The sequence below is a fragment of the Podarcis tiliguerta genome (genome assembly GCF_965153285.1).
Source record: "Podarcis tiliguerta genome assembly, chromosome: 13".
NCBI classification, from domain to species: Eukaryota; Metazoa; Chordata; class Lepidosauria; order Squamata; family Lacertidae; genus Podarcis; species Podarcis tiliguerta.
The window spans coordinates 24530893-24556780 of record NC_139546.1 but is presented as its reverse complement, the minus strand read 5'-3'; the positions used below and the strand labels follow the sequence as shown (position 1 = coordinate 24556780).

At 45.2% G+C, this 25888-nt stretch overlaps 1 protein-coding gene across 1 annotated transcript; it reads right to left on the bottom strand.

The window, feature by feature from the left end:
* On the bottom strand, window positions 1-25675 carry LOC310662483 (uncharacterized protein). Its single transcript, XM_083409416.1, has 15 exons — window positions 24039-25675; window positions 20131-20926; window positions 18985-19067; window positions 18300-18456; window positions 16745-16906; window positions 16506-16631; window positions 15928-16148; window positions 13391-13538; window positions 5446-5973; window positions 4511-4593; window positions 3116-3272; window positions 2291-2452; window positions 2047-2172; window positions 1302-1522; window positions 1-562 (listed from the first exon to the last, which is right to left on the bottom strand). The coding sequence occupies exons 2-15, from the start codon at window positions 20545-20547 to the stop codon at window positions 250-252; spliced, it is 2904 nt and encodes a 967-aa protein (XP_083265542.1). The 5' UTR covers window positions 20548-20926; window positions 24039-25675; the 3' UTR covers window positions 1-249.
* Between the last annotated feature and the right edge of the window lie 213 nt (window positions 25676-25888).

The following is a 25888-nucleotide window of genomic DNA, read 5'->3' as shown; positions in this document are numbered from 1 at the left end:
AACAAACGTTTATTAAGAAGTCACCCGAGGATCTTCCGTGCATCCCGGAAAGCGTGAAAGCGGCAGGGAAGGGAGGAACCGTGCTACCAGAGCCACCTTGTAGGCAGAACGTGCCTAACTTTTAAAGCAAGGTTCCTAGAGGAGTTTTCTAAGCATAGGATAGGAGTACACAAATTCCCCTTGCCCTCTAGGTTCAGGTCCTCGTCTGTTCCATGTTGCCTATGGATTTGGTGCCCAGGCGCTGAGATTTCACATGCGGCAGATCTTAGTGTTGATCCGTGGTCCTGGTGGTCCTGGTGGGCAAGGGCCGCAAGGGGGCGGGCACATTGGACCACGTGGGCCACAGGGAGGAGGGCCACAGGGAGGAGGGCCACATGAGACAAACTTTGGCCCACAGGGGTTGACACATGAGGGAGCCAGGTTGGGCTCCACCACGGGCACACATGGCTTGCAGGTTGGTGGGCAGACAGGGGCACAGACTGGCTCTGGCACACAAACTGGCCGGCAGACAGATGATCGAATGGCGGTTGTGCACTCTGGATCACAGGGGCGATTGGGCAGCCTGGAAAAGAAGAACACATCCATGGTTAGACAAGAAGAGTGTGTCTCTGGAGAAGGCTAGCTTCCCAACAACATGAGATGGCGAGAGCAAGCGTTAAGGAGCTAAAGCAAAGGGTCTTGTGTTCTTGGAGCTGTGGATGCTTTCACAGCGACAGCCTGGTGTGAGTTAGTGTTATTCCCCGGAAGGGCCAGGAAGTGAGCTGTAACCTCAAGATGCAAACATGCCCATCCATTGATTTTAACTGGGCGTTTCCAAATAGCTGCTCTCAGGACCACAGCAAAGGTAAGTTGTTAAAACCGTGTTTATGGAAGACAATCTTACTCGGCTATGAGTGATCGCCAAAGAAGAAGTTCCAGGTACACTTTCCAGGATGTATGGTGCTTGTGGATCCACTCAACTTGTCTATCCTCTGCTGGGTGGGTGGGGGGGAATAGCTCAGTAGTGTTTACACTGATTAACAGAAGTCCTCTAGGATTTCTGACTGGGGTCTCTCTGAGGCCCACCTGGAAATGCCAGGTGTTGCAGCTGGGACTGCATTCATTGTTCCATCCACTTTTGCCTCTGGCATGTGGCCCTTGGAAGGTGGACCAGAAGGGAAGGTGGCCCTTGGGGTCAGAAGGCTCTCTCTGTCCCCACCCCACTTTATTGGATCACAGCTGAGTTGAGCTTAACATGCCTAAAGCCAAATCAATCCAGAAGAGGCCATTTTAGCATCGACTACTGCCCTCATCTTACGTACTTGCAGTCTTCTCCTTCCAACATGTTGCGGTAAGTGGCGATCTCACAGTCCAGGCGGGCTTTTTCGTCCAGGAGGGTCTTGTACTCGCAGTTCTGGCGCTCAATGTCACAGCGGATTTCGGCCAGCTGGGCCTCCACGTTGCTGATCAGGCACTGGAGCTGGGAAAGCTGGGTGCAGTAGCGGGATTCTGTTTCTTGCAAAGTGCCCTCCAGAGCCCCTTTCTGAGAAACGGAGAAGGCGACAAGAGAGAGAGAGAGAGAGAGAGAGAGAGAGAGAGAGAGAGAGATTCATCAGGGCATGTTCTGCTCACACAGCAAAACGAACACAATGGTGCCATAATGCAAGGGCAGCCAACCCGATATCCTCCAAATATTGTTGGACTACAACTCCCATCATCCCTGGCCCTTGGCCTTGCTGGCTGGGGTAGATGGGAGTTGGAGTCCAGTAACATCTGGAGGGCACTGGCAGGGACTGGCAAAATGCTGATGAGTGTGCACGGGGGGAAGGGAGTCTGAAGTCTGACTCGAGAGAGGGGGGCAGTGATTTGTGGGGACCTCTACCAGCCAGGATGCAAAAGTCAGAGGAAGGGGAAGCTTCAGAGCTGGAGGGTAGAGGAGAGGGTGGGCTGGAAGAAGAGACGGGAAAGGCATGACAGACAGGAGTACGATTCACAAGATAGTGTGAACATGCAAATAGTACTTTTGAAGAACGTACCCGACACTGAGCATTCTGGGTTCCTACTCACCATGCTCTGTTGAGCCTGTAGGTCAATCTCCAGTGCTTGAACACAACGTCTTGTCTCAATGATTTCTGTCTGGCAGCACTGCAGCTGTTCTCCACTGGAAAGCACCTCCCTGTTGAGCTCTTCCATCTGGTGAAAGTTTTAAAAAGTCCAGAAATTAGACTGTCACGGGGGTTCTGCCATGAAAGATGGTCAGTGAGACACCTGATTGGGATGGAATTGGCCACTGAGGAGGAGGAGGACCTACCTGTGTACAGTACCAGTCCTCAACTTCCCGGCGATTCTTTTCAAGATCAGCCTCATACTGGCACCGCATCTCATCCAGGACCTTGTTGAGGTTGCAAGATGGGGCAGCATCCACTTCCACATTGATGCGGTCACCGAGCTGGGAGCGAAGGGCACAGGACTCCTGCAGGAGGGGACAAAGAGGGGAGAATATCTGGAGCCATTTATCATCATTTGCATAACACTTATTCAAAGGGACTACTGAATATAATTTGGTTGGCTCTTCGATGGTAGACTGGTATTGCAAACTGGTTCCCTGTTTGGGACTTGGACCCTGATGGAATTTTGATTTGGGGAGATTCAGTGGAAGGGGTGCACATATGTCCATAGTTTGGACTAGATAGAAATTTACTCTAGTGGTTGGTGACCCTTAGGGATTTTGCCCTTTACCCATTGTGTATTGGTTGGTTGCATTAAGTTGTCCAAAACTCTGCATTTATTTATCCTGGAATGCCCTTATCTCTGTTGGTGGTCTAGATTGTGAAGACCGATCTCAAGGTGGACTAGGTGGATAGATGTCCCTGGTTTTTGATGTGAACTGGTCTAGACCAGGGTTAGCCAATGTGGTACCTTCTGGATGTTGCTGGACTACAACTCTCATCATCCCTGCCCACTGGCCATGCTTACTGGGTCTGATGGGAGTTGTAGTCCAACAACATCCAGAGGACCTCATGTTGACTACCCGTGGACTAGAAGATGATCTCAGTGCACTTCCAGCTCCAAAGATCTATGCAACCATGGTTCAGCACCTGTTCTAGCCTTGGTAGAAGAGATGTTTGGGGCATACCTCCTCGTGGTTTTTCTTCAGGCACATCATCTCCTCAGTCAAGGACTCGAGCTGAGCTTCCAGGTCAGCCCTGCATAGGGTGAGGTCATCCAGCACTCTCCGAAGGCCATTGATGTCAGCCTCATCCCTCTGACGCAGACTCAGCTCATAATCATACCTTCAGGGGGAGGAAAGACAGATTATTGCAGCATAGCTGAGAGGGCAGAATGTTAAACCTGGACCAAGGACTGCTGACTACCAATCCAAGCTCCAGTGGGCAGCAGTTCTCGCTTTCTGCTGAGACTCTAAGCTCATCCAGAGCACAGCAAGATACTGGGATTGCTTCTGCTCAGCAGCGCCTGGGTGGAGACAATCCCCACTGGGAGTGGGACTTGCAGTAAACACCGAAAGCAAGTCCTACTTTCAGCAGGAATCTTTGCAGCCCCAGCTTGGGACCAAGCCCTAGCTTCAATGATTCTCCCTTTCCAGTCCCAACTTAAATTAAAGTCAATCTGTAAAGGAGAAAAAGAAGAATGATGAGCACACAAATGTGCTCTCGATTCCTCCTCTGAAGTTTGACGCCTGGTGATTGATGGGTTGGCTGCCCTATCCAGCTGACAAAGATGGCCCTTGGAGGGTGGGCCAAATCTGGATCCAGTTCCCCATCTCTGCTTTGAGTAGGTGCCACACACCTCAAGGAGACTTACCTCTAAGCAGACATGGATAACTGTCCTACGCTTTTGTATTCTCAGTGGCAGGGTGATCTACAAATGTGTGTCTGTGGGTCCATGCCTTTTCTGGTGCATGTTTATGGGGCTGCTAAAATGTGAGCGATTTTGTATGCATCTTTTCTGAAATCAAGGAGTGTGATACTATGTGTGCATTCTGTGTGTTTTTGTGGGGGACAGGACAGTTGGACAATTACTCTTAGGGCCTTAAACCTGTTGTAAACCAATAGATGAGTTGGGGCTTACATTGTTGATTTCAGGCTTACGTTGATATGTTCCTGGTACAAAAATGTGCAGCCAGTTGTCAGAGGACTTCCAAATGGAATTTTAATCTGAATTCCACTGAATTCCTTTAATGTGGAAGCTTGCCTTCTTAGCGCTGCTGGCTATTCCTTAGCAAAACAGTCCTCATTTTAGAACTGCCTGGGTCTTTGTAGAAGAGACATCAACACTTCCCAATAATAATTTAGCTTGAAAGTGGTGATCTGGCAGCCCTTAGTACTATCAGCAGCCACTGTTTTCAGCCTGGTTTCCCTACAAAACTGCTATCGGTGAGCCTCTGTTTTCTTTCTGGGAATCATAGTAACACAAGCTGGTTTGAATGATACCATGGGGTGGGGAATATGACAACATACAGGGTGAGAGTGGTTGGCTAGCTTTGACCCCCCCCCAAAAAAAAATATCTTACTTGGTGCAATAGTCATCAGAAGCCATTTTGAGATTGTCAATATCCAGGCAGAGTCTTGCATTGTCAGCCTTTGTACAGCAAATCTGGAAAGAAACCCCCCAGAGATATTTCATTTTAATCCAGCCAGATGGATTAGGTAGGAGCAGATGGAGAGCATCACAGAATGATAGCTCCTGCTGGATCAGGCCAAAGGCTCCTTGAGCCCAGCATCCTGTAGCTGAAGTGACCAACCAGATATCTATAGAAAGCCCACAAGCAGACCCTGAATGCAACAATGCCCTCTCCACTTGTGGCTCCCAGCCACAGGCATTCAGAGGCCTCCTGCCTCCAACAACAGAGGGAGAACATAGCCATCATCATGGCTAGTTAGGCACTGAGAGCCTTCTTCTCCATGAATTTGTGCAATCCTGTTTTAAAGACACCCAGGTTGATGGGCATCACTACAGAATATTAAAAACACGATAAAACACCAGTCATTAAAAACTTCCCTAAAGCCTTCAGATGTCTTCTAAAAGTCAGATAGCTGTTTATTTCTTTGACATCTGACAGGAGGGCGTTCCACAGGGCGGGCGCCACTACCGAGAAGGCCCTCTGCCTGGTTCCCTGTAGCTTCACTTTTTGCAGTGAGGGAACTGCCAGAAGGCCCTCAGAGCTGGCTGAATTATGGGGGTGGAGATGCTCTTTCAGTTATACTGGGCTGAGGCCATTTAGGGCTTTAAAGGTCAGCACCAACACTTTGAATTGCGCTGGGAGCCAATGGAGGTCTTTCAGGACTGATGTTATGTGATCTCGGCGGCCACTCCCAGTCACCAGTCTTACTGCCGCACTCTAAAACCAAATAAATCCAGAAGACTCCATAAATAACCAAAGTTTCCATGGAACTGGATGACCGTGGAAGACACTCCCTCCACACACACACATGAGCCATTCCTTACCTGTTGCTGGAGCTCGTCAATGTTGCAGTAAAAAGGTTTGAAGTCGGTGCACACGTAAGCATTTTCGCACTCGTACCAGTCTCGGATCTTGCACTCCAGGTCAGCGTTCTCTTGTTCCAGGCAGCGCACCCTTTCCAGATAGTTCCCCAGGCGGCTGTTCAGGAACTCCATGGTTTCCTTCTCATTGCAGTTGAGGATCCCTTCGTTGTGGCCGACAGGGTAGCAGTTCAGAGGGCGGGCAGGAGGAGGGATGCAGGGTGGAGGGACACAAGAGGAGCCCATGCTAGGAGGTGGAAGGCGGGTAGATGGCATGTGGCCTCCACTTCGGAAGCTGTTGTGGAGAGAAGAGGCCGTATGGCCTGGAGAGGGCAGGCAGACGCTGGATCGGCGAGGAGGAAGGCAAGGCCCAGGCCGGCAGTTGACTGAGGCAGCGCTGTTTGGGTGGCAGTTGGTCGTGACCCGGCAAGGGCCCCTGAGAGACCCGCAAGTGCGAGTGGCAGTGGTGGCAGCCATGGTTGAAAGGAGAAGCTAGGTGGAGGAAATGAGCGAAGAGACCCACAAAACCCAAGTCTGACAGATGATCTCCTTCCTAGAGCTTTTTTATACCGTGAGCACTGGGGTGTTAGCTCCTTTACGAGGCTTTCTCCTCGTTAATATTTGTGGCAATTCCTGCCCAGCTTCTCATTAGCCTGCTCGTTTCTTGCTTGAAAGGCATTTCTTGGCTTATAAATTTGCCCTTCTGCCTCACACTTCACTTGCAGAGTCAGGACTCTGCTTGATGGCTGAGTCCCTGGAATGACAGTTTTTATGGGATGCCATCAAAGCGGTCTGTCAGCTTCAAACACCAGCCTTCAGTCCCTGGGCGTTGGTCATTTGAGCAGAATTATGGGCTTGGTGTTTCGCAGTGGGATTGCCCCCTTTCCCTCCTTCTGCCCTACTTTGACCAACCGAAAAGCCAAGTCAGGATCTCTGGTAGACAGCAGTCATGAACCCGAGGCCTTCCGGAAATTCTACTCCAGATATCTCCTGCTCTGCCCTCATAACTGGTGAAAGGACACCCAGGTAGCTCCTTCTGCCAGATGTGCACAGTCTTTACAGCAGAAGAGACTTCCAGATCCTATACTGAGTCCGCCAGCCTTATCTGCTCTCCTAGTCTGCTTCCTGCCTTATTGAACAGGATGTTCAGCCATGGAACAGATCTGCCGGGAATGCAGTAATTGCATCCCATACTCCGGATCATGCATTCAGCAAGGGGTTGACATGGAGGACCTCCAAGGTCTCTTTTGGCTCTCTCTATTTGTGATTTGACTTTTCTCTGGGCCAGATGGCATGGTTTGTAGACAAGGGCAGGGCGATCTGTTGTGGTGAGAAGACTGCAGTTGAAGCCAACATTTTACATGCAACTCTGACCACTTTCCCCTGAATATTGGAAGTACTTTGCATTCCATTAAGTACATAATGCAAACGAATGAACTAATGAAATAAAAAAAGCCTTTTAAGTGCAGATTGCTATCCCAGTCTGTATATGTACTGGATTTGAAAGTTAGTTTTTTATGTTTTTCATATATATATATATATATATATATATATATGCATAATAGCATTTTTGTGTGCTTTTACATATGGCATTGTTTATTATTCTTGATGTTTTTGCTGTAAAATCGCTTTTAGATATTTTATGGGGAGCAATTCATCAATGGAATCAAATGAATACTGATATAAATATTATTTTGCTTATTAATTTCTCAACACTGTTATTCAGGAAGAAGGAAAACAGCAACAGGCTGTGGACCAGGTGGACTGTTTCCTCCAGTTTTGCTTCAGGGGAATTATGCTCTGCTTGTAACAGTCGAGCTTTGGCCTTTCCTACTTTAAGGGGACCCTAGTCTTGCTCACAATGTATTTATTGACCCTGCCAACATCCCCCTCAAAACGTTTTAGTGCAAACCCAGACTGTCACTATTTTGTGGGTGGGATTCAGCAGCCATGGGGCAAATCCATATTGCACAATTGAAGTGGATTGGGTGTTCTTGTAAAAGAAATCAAACTTTTTACAGTAAGGAAAATGATGGATTTATGTGGGATAACAATTGCATGTTGCAGCATCATACAACTTCAGAACAAACACTTGATATTGTGGAATCTCCCTGTAAAAGCTATGGTTTTCCCAGGAGTGATGTATGGAAGTGAGAGCTGGACCATCAAGAAGGCTGATCGCCGAAGAATTGATGCTTTTGAAGTATGGTGCTGTAGAAGACTCTTGAGAGTCCCATGGACTGCAAGAAGATCAAATGTACCCATTCTTAAGGAAATCAGCCCTGAGTGCTCACTGGAAGGACAGATCCTGAAGCTGAGGCTCCAATACTTTGGCCACCTCATGAGAAGAGAAGACTCCCTGGAAAAGACCCTGATGTTGGGAAAGATGGAGGGCACAAGGAGAAGGGGACGACAGAGGATGAGATGGTTGGATAGTGTTCTTGAAGCTACCAGCATGAGTTTGATCAAACTGCAGGAGGCAGTGGAGGACAGAAGTGCCTGGCGTGCTCTGGTCCATGGGGTCACGAGGAGTCAGACACGACTAAACGACTAAACAACAACAACAACAACAAAATCTCCCTGGAAACTTTGTGCCAACGAATCAGGGTGAATGCTCAGCATCTGGAAGTGACCCAAGTCTCTAATTAAAGATCTCTAGGTATTTCGCAAGCAGAAGTGTGGAAAGGTGCAATTACAGTATGACAGTAAAGTAAAATGTGGGGTGAGAAACATCAAAGTAAAATCTTGCTGAACTATTTTTTTATTTTATTTTTTTACTATTGAGTCAAGATTGCAAGAGATCAAGCAAGACGGAGTATTAGCAGAATGGAGACCAAGAGCTCAGTTTGCAGATATAATTCTATCCAACTACAGGGTTACATACGCTTCAGGTTACAGACTCTGCTAACCCAGAAATAGTGCTTCAGGTTAAGAACTTTGCTTCAGGATGAGAACAGAAATTGTGCTCCGGCGGCACAGTGGCAGCAGGAGGCCCCATTAGCTAAAGTGGTAGTTCAGGTTAAGAACAGTTTCAGGTTAAGAACGGGCCTCTGGAACGAATTAAGTACTTAACCCGAGGTACCACTGTATAACGAAAGAGAAATCCTATGCATAAGGTGTGTATTTTCACTCCCATTTCCTGCTAGAATAGCCAATGTATGACTTAGAATGACAGACGTTCTGCTGGAGAAGAAATTTGGCTGGATCTACACACAGGAAAAAACCACACGCTATAAATAAGTCATAAATTAAATCATTATAACAAAAAACCCACTATGTAAAATTGGATAGACAAGTTTTTTTTGCTCTACAGCACCATCTGGTGCCATATTTTTACAATGCAGTTACAACAATATAACTGACTGAGTGTAGCTGAGTCCTTTGTGCCCAGAAATTGCAGCACATAATTTTTAAATGCAGGAGGCTGTCAGAGCTTGGCTCTCATCAAAAGGCACATGCACTGAACTGATATTCCCCATGCCTACCCCACACATCTGTACAGGCTGGTTTAATTTATTTAATGGTACGGAAATAAACGTGAGCACATGTTGTGATGCATTCCCCCATTCATAAATGCTTCACATACCACAGATCTGGAAGTAGCGGGTGCACAAGACATAAGCCAGAGCGGGGATGATACATAGAAACGTTATAAATAGCAATTGTTCAGTATAGCACTGGTGAAAACAGCAGGGGATTGAGGTTGGTGTGTGCATTGGCTTCCTGTATTGGTTGTCAACTGTGAGTCAGGAAGACGGGCTCTACTCAAACAGGGATCCTTCCTGGCATCTCTACCACCAGCTGCTGCAGAAAACTGCCTTGGTGTGCTAAGACTTGATCCAGGCTAAGTTAGACCACATTCACACCATACATGATACCCCTTTAAAGAGCCATGGTTTTCCTCAAAGGATTCTGGGAGCTGTAGTTTGTTAAGGGCATTCAGAGTTGTTAGGAGGCCCCCGTTCCTCTCACAGAACCCTTACAATTTGCAGAGTTTCCTGGGATGAGGCACTGATTGTTAAACTACTCTTAGAACTGTAGCTGCTCCTAACCACTGTTAGCACCCTTAACTACAGATCCCAGAATTCTTTGGGGAAGCCATGACTGTTCAAAGTGGTATAATGATGTTTTAAAAGTACGGTGTTAATGTGGCCTTAGTTGCATTTATGAATCAGCAGGAATGAAGTTGTGACTATCTGGTCCTGTTGACTTACAGTGCAAGTCTGTTCAGGTCTACTCAAACATAAATCCCATTACGTTTAAATCGAGATAGTACCAATCTGTCAATTTTGGTTTCTCTCAGTTTCCAAGGTTTCCCCAATTTTTCTTAAATTTCTACCTCAGTTTGCAATTAAAAAGCAAAACAAAAACTCCACAACACGTTTTCTCAGAATGGGTACGTTTGTACACATTTCTGCAAAGTGATTTCCCTTAAAATAACACATTTTGCATGCCATTTTCAACAATATGTGCAGTTTTATGGACACTACCCCAGTATATATGCATTTTCTGTATATGCTACCTGACTGAAAAACTGCATTGCAAAATTCAGAGAAGTGCAAATTTGAAGGGTGGCTGTGTTTTTGATCCTTGTACTGTTTCAGAAAGCGCAAATCAGGTCAGCTGGCTCTAAATGAGAATCAAATTGAATTTCTCCCCTACCTGTACTGTTGATGAGGCTTCCTCCCTGATAAGTTAGCACTGCTGCATTAGTTTGGACACAGCCCATTATGAGTAGGCTGTCTTCTCCACATGTTAAGCTTGGCTCCACCCCCAATTTCTTATTGGACCCTGGGTCAGCTATAAGAAGTTCTTTGTCATGCCTTGGTCACTGTTTTGCTCAGCCCTTCTCATTCCCGAACCCTGAATTATCTTTTGTGGGCAGATTCTTAGGAAAGGATCTCTGCTCATTTGGTCTCAGATGAACCATTCAGCAGCCTTCTGCACTAGCTGGCTTTCTCAGCAAGGCTTGGTGCACCCAAGCCACCCAAATACCTGTCCTCGGTCTTGCTACATCTCAATACATCCCACTGCCAGATCCAGACAAGACTGTCTGCAATCAATTGTGGACTAACTAGACATAGCTTTCACAAGGCAGAGCAGGTGCGACCTGGGAGTGTGTCCCTGTCATGGATGAGCCTCTGTCCCTGGCTTGATTTGTGCTTGATTCTCCATAATTTGGACAATTGGTATCAATCAAGAGGCGTCACTGGGCATATCCACGGGTTGCAATCAATCAGCTGCCAAAAGGACTGGGATTGGAGCTTTGAAGGTATCTGAATGTGGGGTTTTTGGAACTTGAGAATCCTTACAACAGTTGGAAAAGAAAGGGGGAGGACAAGGTGCTTTGTGGTTTCATATGGTTTTCAAATGGTCTCCTTCTTGCCGTCCCCTGCAAAATGAAAGAGACGTGTGTAGCTGCTGTTATGCTATTCTGTTTGTTACCTCGGAAAAAAGGGAGGAGGCTTTTTAAAAAAAATATTTTTATTGAGATTTAAGATCACCAACCAACACCCACCAACAAAACATCAAATCTTGTTACATATGCGCCTGCAGCTCTATCCCGTCCTCAGATTCCTACTTAAAAACCCAAGAAGCAGGAGAGCAAGTCTGGGCGCCGCTGGGAGCTCCGCCCCCCAAGGTATCCCCCTTGAGGTTTTGAGGTCTGTAGAGCCCTTACAGACCTCTAAAAAAACCCCACGCTGCTCGGAATTACCAGAGCGGTCATTCCATGCTTCTCTTTTGATGTCCGTGCTAAACCGGAAGCCCAAGAGGAGGGAGGCTTTTGATTTATGCTCAACAAGGAATTTAACAAGGTTTTACTATGCCCTCCCCCCTTGACCGAGGCTGAATGGACTTTATTTAAAATTATTCCTGGACTGGACCAGGAGTGCTGTTGGTGCAGTGAAAAAAGAATGAATGGCTGCCGGACAGATCTGGTAAAGAGGCTGAAATTGAGACAAGATCTTGTTTTTAACTGTGTGCCAAGGAAGAACTCCAGAGCAGAATTTTAATGGCAGAGACTGGACATGCACTCTGTGAGTTATTTATGGCCGCAGCTCATACACTAGTCAGTAAACAGTGGAAGGAATGGAATACGACCTTGTACCATCCAGATAAACACTGCAAATAACTGAACAATGGAAGATAGTAATTAACTCTGACAGCACACCAGGTCTGGAACAACAATGTATATGAAGGACTACACACGTGAAACAGATTACTTATTTTTAAGGTGTAACAGAGGTGCTGTTTGTAAACTGAAAAAAATGGCCAGTTGGAAGAATGTTTAATGGCTAGTGAAGGTTGCCAGCTGAACTCTAAATAAGAAATGATGTGGCAATGTGAGGAAATGAAGATGATCATATGTTCGGAACAGGAGTGGGAAACTTGATTTTAAGGAATTGCATTAAATTAAATAAATTTGGTCTGGTTTGTAATAATTTGGAAAATTAATAAAAAATAATTTGGGAAAGGAATGTCTTTCACAGCCTTCCCTTTGGTTTCATCTGTACATTTATAGACTGGGAAATTGCTGGACAGCATTTTGCATATAGACAATGTGTTCTTGCATTACTACTTAGAATTTCATGGATACAAATGTTAACAGAAGTAGTTCATCGTTTGGGGGCTGCAGGAAACCAGGCAGAGGGCCTTCTCGGTAGTGGCCCCTGCCCTGTGGAACACCCTCCCATCAGATGTCAAAGAAATAAACAACTATCTGACATTTAGAAGACATCTGAAGGCAGCCCTGTTTAGGGAAGTTTTTAATGTCTGACATTTTAATGTATTTTTAATCTTTTGTTGGAAGCCTCCCAGAGTGGCTGGGGAAACCCAGCCAGATGGGCGGGGTACAAATATTATTATTGTTATTTTGTTTGGAGCTTGAATGTCCCTAGTTAGTGGAAGTATATCAGTGAGCATCACATTCCAATGGATGAGAGCAACTCAGGATTGTTAAATTCGTTTATTTTAGTGTTGTGGAAGATGTAGGACTATGCCTGAGCAAGTTTTTCTTTTAGGGGAAGAGCCTGAAGAACTGCTTCAGATAGAGGTGGCAAGAGGTGAAGTACTGGGGCCTCTTGGCAAATTAAAAGTAACAAGTCATCAGGCATCCACTTGAGAATTTCCAGCCATGGTACTATGATAGTCTCAGATAGGCATTTCATTTCTCTTCTAGCCTATACAGTGGTACCTCGGGTTACAGATGCTTCAGGTTACAGACGCTTCAGGTTACAGACCTCGCTAACCCAGAAATAGTACCTTGGGTTAAGAACTTTGCTTCAGGAGGAGAACAGAAATTGTGTGGCGGCAGTGGGAGGCCCCATTAGCTAAAGTGGTACCTCAGGTTAAGTACAGTTTCAGGTTAAGAACAGACCTCCAGAACTAATTAAGTTCTTAACCCAAGGTACCACTGTACCTACAAGGCCAGAAAGAGGATGTCATACCCCTTGCCTCAGGGGCCCAGTATTGGCCTGGAGAAGACTCTGGTTCAGATGATAGATAGCCATGGTCAAGATCACACTATTAAGTCTTTGTCCTTGATGCTATAACTGGCACACATCCTTTTGTCAGATAAAGTCAAATAACCAGAACCAGTAGCTTCTAAGCAAGAAATGATAGAGGCTAGCACAAATGAAAGACAACCTAAGCCAACATTTCTCCATGCGATAGGAGGAAGACAAACAAAGGTTTATTGAAAATGCTGATATTTCATCCCAGTGGCTGAATCACTGTTGAAGTGAAGAAACTCTTTGATTTGAAAAGTTAACATAGGCACTGAATTACTGAGGCACGATCAAGAAAGCAGAATATTAGCCCTGAAAATATGTGCAGTGGCATAACAGAATGAAGATTTCTCCCTTCTGCCTGGACGGATTGGCTTCGTTTTTGATGTATTGTTGCCTTAGAGGGTGAGGTGCTGGACTTGTTCCCGAGACGATATGATCTTCCCATCTTTAATCTCCTCTGTGATGGTGCGAATCTTTTTGGTGATCTGGGGGACCGGAGCACAGACTGGAGGGGGACATTCTGGCACACACGGAGCCCTAGGGAGCCTGAGGTTGCCAAGAGATTAGGGGTGAAAATGGGAAGGCGAAATTTGGCACAACATGATTAATCCCGCAAAGCTGCCCCTTGTCCTCCCACCCCTGAAAATTTTCCCCATCTTTTCCCAAATAGGAGCAATGGTGGTGCCCCTTAATTTCTGAGTCCACACACAGAATAAAAAGGAAGACATTGCTTCCTGTTGCTGCTGAGTTAACTAAGGTCACAACTTTATTGAGTAGAGGAGATCTGCATGCAATTCTGTCAGACTACAATTTGCATTCCGGGTCTTGTTGGACTACAACTCCCATGAACCATCTTGCCTGGGTCTTGGAATCCAGTTACATTTCTAGGGCTCACATAATGCTTTAAGTCCCAGGCATTGATGAAGGCAAAATGGCAGCCAGGATGCCAGCAGCATTGCTGTCACCACCACTTGCAACAATGGCAATAACAACAAAGAAAAGAGGCTGTGCTATTGCTTCAGGTAATGGCTACCCCCACCTTAAAAAAAAAGTTGCCAAATTTCTCCAGGAGGAGACGTTCTGCAGCCGATTCTCCACCTGGTCAGCATTTTGTATCTTCCATTTTGTGCATTCTGGGGCATTGGGTGGGTAGGTGTGTGGAAAGTGGCCACCATGAAAATGGTGGACAATATATGGAGAAAATTCTGGAAAGTGGTCTTCTTTTTCTGAGGTTCTAAGAAAAAAACCAACAACTCAAGAAGTCCTGAGATATTAGAATGCCTCAGATCTTTTTCCCAAGTGGGAACCCCACATTCACTTTGAAATGAGGCTTTAGTTGACATCTTCAGGTGGCAATTTTGATTGATGGTCCAGCACCGAGGGCTTTCTGGAGGTTCCCTCACTGTGAGAAGCCACGTTACAGGGAACCAGGCAGAGGGCCTTCTTGGTAGTGGCACCTGCCCTGTGGAACGCGCTCCCATCAGATGTCAAAGAGAACAACAACTACCAGACTTTTAGAAGACATCCGAAGGCAGCCCTGTTTGGGGAAACTTTTAATGTTTGATGCATTCCTGTATTTTAATATTTTGTTGGAAGCCGCCCAGGGTTGCTGGGGAAGCCCAGCCAGATGGGTGGGGTATAAATTGTTGTTGTTGTTGTTGTTGTTGTTAAATACAAAGGCCCAGTATTGTAACCCTGTGGCTGGGCTGTACCATTTCATACCTTACCGGGTCCTCGCTGCGAGATCACATTCACTCGGTGCTATACCAGCTGCACTGGCTCCCGGTGGAGTACAGGATCAGGTTTAAGGTGCTGGTTTTAACCTTTAAAGCCCTATACTGCCTAGGACCCTCATACCTACGGGACTGCCTCTCCTGGTATGTCCCACAGAGAAACTTACGGTCTTCAAATAAAAACATCTTGAAGGTCCCAGGCCACAGAGAGGTTAGGCTGGCCTCAACTAGAGCCAGGGCTTTTTCGGCTGTGGCTCCGATCTGGTGGAACACTCTGTCACAAGAGACTAGGGCCCTGCGGGACTTGACATCTTTCCGCAGGGCCTGCAAGACAGAGCTGTTCCACCAGGCCTTTGGCCAGGGCACAGCCTGACTCCCTCCTTCAGCAATCTTCGCGGAGCTCTGGCACAATGGTTGCCATTGGTTTGATTTGAATTAATTTTATAATGAATGATTTTAGTGTTGTGTTGTGTTGTACTGTTGTACTGTTTTATTGTTGTTAGCCGCCCTGAGCCCGGCTTCGGCTGGGGAGGGCGGGATATAAATAAAAAAAGTTGTTTATTATTATTATTATTATTATTATTATTATTACTATTCAGACTGCAGGCACGGCCCTACAGAACTGAATTGAATGCTTCTCAATACAAATCACACAGCCGCCCAGAGTGGCTGGGGCAACCCAGTCAGATGGGCTGGGTACAAATGATTTATTATTATTATTATTATTATTATTATTGGTAGTTTTCTATTTGTAGGAAACTTGTTATTTGTTTGTTGGAACAGTCCATCCTGCCACCTGAAATTCTACAATCCACACACAGATTTACCACCTCAGAGAGAACTTCATAACTTTTAGACCTCACTTTGTCTAATGCTTGATAATAACTAACTAGCTAGCAAACCAATTAACTAGCTAGCTAACTAATTTATTTATTTATACATACATACATCACCCATCTGGCTGAATTGCCCCAGCCGCTCTGGGCGGCTTCCAACACACATAAAAACATAATAAAACATCAAACATTAATAATAACAATCTGATCCAATGCAAAAAAGCCACAATAACTTTAAAATAAACTATTTATATCAAAATAAAGCGATACTCAATAATTCATTAGAATCTAATAGTAAACAGTAGAAAGAACAACAACCCTAAAACGGAGCTGTACAAACGCAATGCCCGTTTGAGTTATACATACTTGCAATCTTCTCCTTCCAGCAGATGTCGGTATGTTGTGATCTCTGATTCTAGGCGTGTCTTGACATCCAGGAGAATCTTGTACTCGTGGCTTTGGCGCTCCATGTCACACCGGAGGTCTCCTAGCTGACCTTCTATGTTGCTGATCAAGCACTGGAGCTGGGCCAGCTGGGTGCTATAGCGGGCCTCCGTTTCTTGCAGGGTGCACTCCAGAGCATTTTTCTGAGAGGGGAATAAGAGAGATAATTTTGAATGGAGAGCAGGAGGATTTCTCTTCTTTATGCACAGTCAACTGATGTCATGTTTCTAGGCCTCCCCAGGTAATAAGTTTCAAAGAATCATAGGCCTTGAAGAGGCTACGATCCAGTGATGGGAGAAATAAACAAAATGAATATATCCTCTCCGACCTTCCTCAACTTTCCCACAAAATTCATGTCAGGTTATTTTTCAAGAAAACTATTTATGTAGACAAGGCATGGAGTGTTGCTCCTGGAGGTAGCAGATGGTCATCTGGGCTGCACAAGGCAAAATCCTCTCACCCCCACCCACCCACCCCCAAATATTATCCTCTTGACTCACCATGTTTTGTTGGGCATCCAGGTCAATCTCAAGGGCTTGGACAGTGTGCCTCAGCTCAATGATCTCTGACTGGCAGGTTTGAAGCTCTTCACCACTGGAGATCACCTGCTGGTTCAGCTCCTCCATCTAAAACAAGCAGGGAAGTAAAAAGAAGAAGACAGAGAGGGCATGCACCTCCATTTTAAGGTCAACCACTGGTCCTACATTATCACTTAGAGATGACTTCTCAGGATACCCACCTTAGAAGTGAACCAAGTCTCAACGTCTCTGCGGTTTTTTTCAGCCAGGCTCTCATACTGACTCCGTATCTCATCCAGGATTTTGTTCAGGTCGCACGACGGGGCAGCATCCACCTCCACATTAACTCTGGCCCCAAGCTTTGAGCGCAGTCCGTTTGCTTCCTGGAGGATGAGAAGGCCCATGTTTCATTATGCACATTTCTGGGTGGTCATTGTTTGATGTGGACCTCTATAGCAAGGAGTGAGTAAGAGACACTGTACCTCCATAGAGGGTTTGATTTAAAGCAGCACATGAGAGAGGCTAACTCCTCTTTACACATGCTATTTTTTTCCTGCTACAGCACCTGCCACACTACGTTCCTCTATCCATTCTAGTTAAGATGCAGCTGGGAATCCTGATTTGTGTCGGGTGGAAGGAGACGCTGTAGACACCTGGAAGTGTTCAGTACCCCCTGCCAACTGCCTCTCTTCCTCCTCCCATTGCCTACTAGAGGAATTGTGATCAGAGTAGAATCATAGAATCATAGAGTTGAAAGAGACCACAAGGGCCATCGAGTCCAACCCCCTGCTAAGCAGGAAACACCATCAGAGCACTCCTGACATATGGTTGTCAAGCCTCTGCTTAAAGACCTCCAAAGAAGGAGACTCCACCACACTCCTTGGCAGCAAATCCCACTGTCGAACAGCTCTTACTGTCAGGAAGTTCTTCCTAATGTTTAGGTGGAATCTTCTTTCTTGTAGTTTGGATCCATTGCTCCGTGTCCGCTTCTCTGGAGCAGCAGAAAACAACCTTACTCCCTCCTCTATGTGACATCCTTTTATATATTTGAACATGGCTATCATATCACCCCTTAACCTCCTCTTCTCCAGGCTAAACATCCCCAGCTCCCTTAGCCGTTCCTCATAAGGCATCGTTTCCAGGCCTTTGACCATTTTGGTTGCCCTCCTCTGGACACGTTCCAGTTTGTCAGTGTCCTTCTTGAACTGTGGTGCCCAGAACTGGACACAGTACTCCAGGTGAGGTCTGACCAGAGCAGAATACAGAGTACCCAGACCCATGTTTGCCACAAGTAAGGTGGCCTAGTGAAAAAGAGGTAAGGGCTCCTGCCCCTTTAATGATGGGGTAGAAGAGGGAATTCCAGAAGGTGTAGCTTGTTGGACTCTAAAACCAGAAGAGGAAAATCTCAGGGAGAGTTCCATAAACATGGAGCAGGTGAGGGCAGCTTAATCTCTCAATGTGCCCTCAATGCTTCATTTTTGGTCATCTGCTGCTATTATAGAGATATTATCAGTTGATCCTCAGCAACAGGAGTAGCCAATTTGTTGCCTTCCAGATATTTTGGGTTGTTGCTCCCGTTATCCCTGACTATTGGCGAAACTGGATGGGATTTGTAGTACAAGAACACCCAGATAGTGCCATGTTGGCCAACCTTCTCAATACAATGATGGCACGCCTATGAAAGGAGACCCTCATTTGCATGTGGAATGTGATTGTGTCTACAACAACACAAGGTGGCATTTTGTCACCTTTTCCCCAGCGAAAGTTTGCTACTACCTCCTCATGGTTCTTCCTGAGACAAATGAGTTCCTCCTTAAGGGATTCAAGCTGAGCTTCCAGGTCAGACCGGCATAAAGTCAATTCATCCAGGATTCGGCGCAGCCCATTGATGTCAGCCTCAACACTCTGGCGAAGAGCCAGCTCTGTCTCGTACCTTTGGAACAGTAAATGTTAAAAACAACAAGCACAAGGTTCTTTTCTATTTCAGCATGGGAAAGAAGAAGCAAGGAGTCGTCATTTGTGGGGAAGGTATGAGGGGCCTTTCTCAGGTTTATAATTTATTTATTTTATTTGACTCAAGCATAGACCACATTTTTGAAAATGAAATTGCAGGAGAAGATGTGGGCTTTCTATTATTTTCAATCATAAGAGTCTTCTATAGTTCCAATATTTAATATTTATACATTTACCTATTTATATTTGGTAGAATTGCTGCAAATGAGTTATGATTACTTAGTAGGCTTTTACTTTATTGGGATGCATTTCTCCAGCTTTTAAGCATTTATATCAACTTTGAAAATGCATAAGATGTATTCTTATTATGAAGCGGTATAATAGGGAGATATTTCATTAAACCGTAACATCTACAATACAGTAAGACTGGTATTAAAACACCAGAGGCCAAGTAAATTTGAAATCACCTCTCTGCCACGAGTTCTTGCTCTGAATAAGATGGACTTACTTGGTCCTGAAGTCGTCAGCAGCTAGGCGAGCATTGTCAATTTCCAAGACCAGCCTGGCATTGTCCGTCTTGGCGCACAAGATCTGGAGAACAAATTGCGGAGCTGTGAATTGTTTTTAAAGTTGCGAAGAAAGCAGGGGGCTACAAAGTTAGGGAGAGAAAATCAGAGTGACTTCTCCAAAAGGGCTGGGGCTGGAACATTATTAAAACTAACAATAGACAAGTGGAGTTCTTATGAATGCTGCTTTTTAAAAACAAAAACCAAAAAACCCCCACCAACTCCTCCCCACACCCCAGACTTGGCCAACCAAAAGGAACAGGTGGCTGGGGCAGGTTATAATGTTTGAGGCTTTTTAGCTTAGATAAACAGTAAGGTGGGAGCATGAGAGAGGTGCATAACATGGCATAAAGGATGTGGATAGGATGATGCTTTCCTCAGCATCTTATAATCCTAGAGCTCTAGGCCATTCAATGGATGGTGTAAGAAACAGAACAGACAAAACAAAGGACCTTTTCCTGCACAGACAGGACATAGCTAAACCAAGCAACTTGCTACCACAAGACGTAAGAATGGGGGTGCCAATTTGGATGGCTTTAAAAGAGGATTAGGGATGTGGGTGGCACTGTGGGTTAGGCCACAGAGCCTGGGACTTGCCGATCAGAAGGTCGGCGGTTCGAATCCCCGCGACGGGATGAGCTCCCGTTGCTCGGTCCCAGCTCCTGCCAACCTAGCAGTTCGAAAGCACGTCAAAGTGCAAGTAGATAAATAGGTAAGGTAAGGTAAGGCCGGAAGGTAAACGGCGTTTCCGTGCACTGCTCTGGTTCGCCAGAAGCGGCTTAGTCCTACTGACTACATGACCCGCAAAAACTGTCTGAGGACAAACGCCGGCTCCCTCGGCCAGTAAAACGAGATGAGCGCCGCAACCCCAGAGTCGGTTACGACTGGACCTAATGGTCAGGGGTCCCTTTACCTAAAAGGGGATTAGACAACATTGTGAAGAATAAGGCTGTCCATAGTTAATACAGGTGGTGCAAAGGGTCAGTGCATCTGGCTTCTAACCAAAAGGTTAGTGGTTCGAGCCCACCCAGGGATGGCTGTGGGCAGGATTCCTGCACTGCATGCAAAATATTCACAACGACCGTTACCTGGTGCTGGAGTTCCTCGATGATCTTGTAATAAGATTGAAAGTCGATGCAGACATAGGGGACTTGGCATTCATGCCACTCCCGGATCTTGCATTCCAGGTTGGCGTTTTCCTGCTCCAGGCAGCGCACTCTCTCCAGGTAACTGGCCAGGCGGTCGTTCAAGCACTGCATCAGCTCCTTTTCATTGCAACTCAGGATCCCTTCATCGTGCCAGCCGTAGCTTCCAAGAAACCCAGGCCCAGGTGAGCCAATGCTCCCAGCTCCCAGCTTCATGGAAGAGGTGGAGATGCTCCTGCTGCCAAAGGCCAGGCTTGGTGCTCTGCATGAGCCGGTGGAGTGGACAGAAGACATCCGGGTTAGACCCCCACCCTTGACAGACCCAGAAGATATGGTCTGAGCATAGTACTTGGAAGCCATGGCACCAGCTGGGAAGCCCGAACCTGGGTCACTTGAGCAGATCTGCGCAGCTTAGATAGCCTCAAATTTGAAAGGAAGTGAATCTGTCATTCCCCACTAGTGGGTTTTTATACTCCACATCTTGGGTGTTGCCAAGCCAGTTTCTCTTGGGAAAGTTTGTGCCAGCTTTCCTCTCTACATCTCACAGCCTGTGGTTTAACTGCCCATCAGGAGGCATCTTCCCCATAAAAAAAAATCCAAACGGCTTAGATAAGTCAGGACTCATCATTAGCGATTCCTCACCATTTACAGTCTTCATTTTATAGCATCATCAAAGAGATCTTTCATCACCATTAAGCAGCAGTCGTCGTTAATGGAGCGTGGGGATCCCAAGTAGCAACTGTTGCGAGAGAAGTTACACTTTTGGGTGTCTTTCTGGATTCTTACAACAACAAATCGGTTGTAAGCATGTCTACTAAAAATAATAATATGATGTCCCATTCAGCTCAGTGACTTACTTCCTAATGAATGCAGCCTGAAAAATTAGCGATTCTCCCATCAACTGCTTCCTGCAATAAGACCACAACGTGTAACTTTCTATCAACCCTGCCCTCCCCTTTTCGTAGAATGATGTGGACTGGTATTGTGGAGGTATGGTATCATGGAAACACTCATCGTTGAGAAGTGATCCACAATGGACCATCACAATGATCCACAATGGATCACAACAGGAACATCTACTTCTGATGTAAGACATTCAAAGATTAAACGGTGTACAACGTTTAAAAATAAATGAAATCAACACATAGTCTGGACTTGTGAACTTGAACAGTTGCCTTCTTTAAAACCAGGCATAGGCAAACTCAGGCCCTCCAGATGTTTGGGACTACAATTCCCATCATCCATGTCCTGTTAGCTAGGGATGATGGGAATTGTAGTCCCAAACATCTGGAGGGCCGGAGTTTGCCTATGCCTGTTTAAGACCATGAGAAAAGAAGAAGAACCCCATTGGATCAGCCAAAGGACCATCTTGTCCACATCCTGTTCTCATAATGGTCAACCAGATGCTTATGCAAGACCTAGGTGCAACAACGCTCTCCCCACCTGTGAATCACAGCAACCAGCATTCAGAGGCATACACCCTCCAGCAGTGAAGGGAGAACACAGCCGTCATGACTAGTAGCCATTGCTAACTTTGACCTCCATGAGTTGGTCTAATCCAAGTTGGTGGCCATCGTTCCATTTTGAAGGAACAAATCCCACAGTTTAACTGTGCTGGGTGGAGAAGCATTTTCTTTGGGTCTGCCCTGAATCTTCCAACATTCAGCTTCATGTATGTCTCCAAGTTCTGGGAGAAATAAAGTCTGTCTATCCAATTTCTCCACACTACACACAATCTTATGCACTACTTGACTTTATCTACACTAAAAAAGCCCTGAATCGTGTAACCTTTCATTCAATTTGTCTCACATTTAAGGGCGAATCTGCCTAATCCAGGGGTCAGCAACCTTTTCCAGCCATGGGCCGGTCCACCGTCCCTCAGACCATGTGGTGGGCTGGAATATATATTTTGAAGGGGAAAAAAATGAACGAATTCCTATGCCCCACAAATAACCCAGAGATGCATTTTAAATAAAAGGACACATTCTACTCATGTAAAAACACGCTGCTTCCCGAACCGTCTGCTGGCTGGATTGAAAAAGCGATTGGGCTGCATCCAGCCCTCAGGCCTTAGGTTGTCTACCCCTGGCCTAATCCATGCCTTCCAGAACAAGATGCAAACCAAAATGCAAGCATCCTTTGATATCTGCACTTCACCGAATTTTGCAATGCCACATAATGTGTACAAAAATGCACACACTACTGCACAAGTGTGCACATACAAAGTTGCAAAGATACATTATTTTAGGGGAAACTGCTTTGCAACAAGGTGTATGTTGAGGAAAGTTGCACAGAAAAATGTGTATGTTATGAGAAATTCACACTATAATGTGGATGAATTTTCATTAGGATTCTTTTCATAAAATTTCAAACTGATGAGGAAATGTGGAGAACAGAGCTTAAGATTGGAAAAATCAGCAATGAAGAGAAACCAAACTGGACACCTTTGCCCATCCCTACTTGCAGGTCTAATAAATACACCAAGGGTGTGGGAAAAGGCAGACAATTGATGCTGGCAAAACCGGCCTTTGTAGAAACATTTTATATGCTTCTCCTGTTAAAGATTTCAGAAGTGTCTTAAATCTTTATAAGCTTCTCTCTTGAACTGCAGAGGTGCACCTGTCTGACAGGTGGGGTGTTTATACACCTTTTAATAGCTAACAGTATTAGCCTAGCACTGTCTACTTGGGAGTAAGTCCCATTGGTTTCCGTGTGGGGCTTACTCCCAGATAAGTGAGCTTAGAATGGTGTCCTAAAGCATAATATATCACTTTATTTTACAACATTACTCATCAAAAAATTACATTAGCCAAGCAGGCAATCTTTATCTAAGAGAATGAAGGGGTGCAGGTCTGCATTCACCAAACTTCTATTCAGAGTAAACAAATTGTAAAAGCTATGGTTTTCCCACTAGTGATGTATGGAAGTGAGAGCTGGACCATAAAGAAGGCTGATCGCAGAAGAATTGATGCTTTTGGATTATGGTGCTGGAGGAGACTCTTGAGAGTCCCATGGACTGCAAGAAGATCAAACCTATCCATTCTTAAGGAAATCAGCCTTGAGTGCTCACTGGAAGGACAGATCGTGAAGCTGAGGCTCCAATACTTTGGCCACCTCGTGAGAAGAGAAGACTCCCTGGAAAAGACCCTGATATTGGGAAAGATGGAGGGCACAAGGAGAAGGGGATGACAGAGGATGAGATGGTTGGATGGTGTTCTTGAAGCTACCAGCATGAGTTTGATCAAACTGCGGGAGGCAGTGGAGGACAGAAGTGCCTGGCGTGCTCTGGTCCATGGGGTCACGAAGAGTTGGACACGACTAAACGACTAAACAACAACAACAACAAAATCTCCCTGCAAACTTTGTGCCAACTAAATGACTAAACAACAACAACAATTGAAATTAGTGGCTCTGAGTTAGTAATGATAATTAACTTCAGTGGGTCTTTTCTGAGTAGGGCTAGCATCAGATACAACCCACAAATCTCACATTTGAAAAGAGGGATGTAAAGAAATTAATGGAAGAATGGAAATTAATGCTCTAGCAAATGAGCATGTTTAGATTCCTGTCTCCCAGCCAGCTGTCAGATTATGTTCTTTACAAACAGGTCAGTCTATTTATCAGCCACCAAAAATCTGTTCAGTCCCATTTCCACATTAATTTTTTTAAAAAGAAAATGCTTTAAAATTATATTTAAATTTTGCTTATATACTTATTTGCCCCCCCCCCCGAAAGACATTTATGTGTATTTCATCCAATGATACACAATTTTAGGTGGAATTTTATGCCTTTTTGAGCTGAAAACAGCAACAGAAAATATGGAGAACTGCAAAAAACCAAAGGATAACTACCTTCCAACCTGCACATTGGTCCATGGCCTACAGATCATGTCACTTCGAATCTGAATCCACAAAGAGAGAATTCCTCAAGCAGCTCTTGTTCATTGTCTCCTTCATGTTCATAGTTCTCACCTTGTCCACTGGCTTTATTCCCTTCTGTGCCTCAAGCTGTAATTTATCTTCTGGACTGTATATCTTATTGATGCACTTTCCTTTACAAACCCGGAGAGCTCAACACCATATTCAACATGAGATCTTTTTAATGCACCTTTGTTGCTCAGCAGTTCGGCCGCTTTTTGTGACTGCATCATATTGAGCAGCTGGGGGCATTTTAATCAACATTCGATCCAAATGCAAGCCCCAATTTATGAAGTTTTTTTTTCACAAAAAAGGAAAAAAAGATCTGTTCTTAGTGAAGAGTCTGGACACATCACTTCGTCCCCAAACTAGGGACCCACTGAGCATTTCTATGGGTTGATTACAAAAAGGTCAAACAGCAGTCTTAAGTAATAGAAACCCATGTTTTCCTCTAATTGCATCCATAGAATGGTTTATCACCAGTTGGGCTGTATTCCAAATATCCACGTCATCCGCATCTGTAAGAACAGCATCATCCAGCAATAATTTTGTTGCCGCCTTGATTATTGCAACCATTCACAACATCTTCGAGTGACAACCCACCAGTTTACTTGAGAAATAGGATACCACATTTTCATACAAACAAAGGCAACTATATCCTGGTTCAGAGAAGCAACAGGAATTCACCCATAATTTGCCATCCATTGTGTTTAGGTTCTGCCAGCACACTTTGCTCTTCAACTCCATTGTTGTCGTTCCCCACAAGAGGTCTCAATTTTCCTCTACCGACATCAGCTCTGTGTTTTCATTGTCAGTCGTCTTCCTCTTAAGACACCTTGAGAGAATATGCTCCTTTCCCCCTCGACTCTCTTGTCCTCGACTTTCATTTGTTGTCCCTCCTGCTATTAAGTGTCATTTGAATTGATGGCTGTATAATTTAGATCAGTAAAGTGGTTTTTTTATGACATTCCCCATAAAGGGCGATATGCATTGGGTCGTGTGTGCTGACTCAGGAGTAGCAGCTGAGCTGATGTGGGTAATTTTTACAAGTGATAATGATGAGCCTCTGAAAGCCCCTTGCTTAGTCTTACCCTCCTGCTGGAATGCAGACTGGATAACATACTATTATTTTTTATTAGCTTGCCAACACTCATATTTAATACCTGAGAATACGCCGAGCTTCCATGAGCAGGCGCTAACATACCTGAATCATTAAGATTTTGTAATAATGTCCTTATAAAAGCTTGAAGGATGCAACCCCTTATTTCAGTTCATATCTGGAGCTTGTCATTTTCATTTGTTTTATCTGAGCAGTCAGCTGCTATTAACTCCCTGAATTGGGCCTTACCTGGGTTGTGTCTAAAAGTGAAGCATCACCATCATCACTCCACACTCAAAACCTAGTTTTGCATATTTGTTATCTTTTGATTATTTGTTATACTGTTGGTTTCTTGGTGACTCTTCCGTCGGCAACGATTCCAAGGCAGCATGAATCAGCCAAGAAAACAAAGATTATGCATGCCCACATTTGAGAGACAGTGCGGTGTAATGGTTAGTGTCAGACTAGGACCAGTGTTGGCTGCCTCTCAGCTTAACCTCCCTCAAAGGGTTGTTTTGAGGATACAATGGGAGGGAGAGAAGAATAATGTATGCCACCCAAAGCTCTTGGGAGAAAAAGGTGGGATATAAAGGAAATAAATAAATACCGTATTTTTGGCTCTATAAGACTCACTTTTTTCCTCCTAAAAAGTAAGGGGAAATGTGTGTGCGTCTTATGGAGTGAA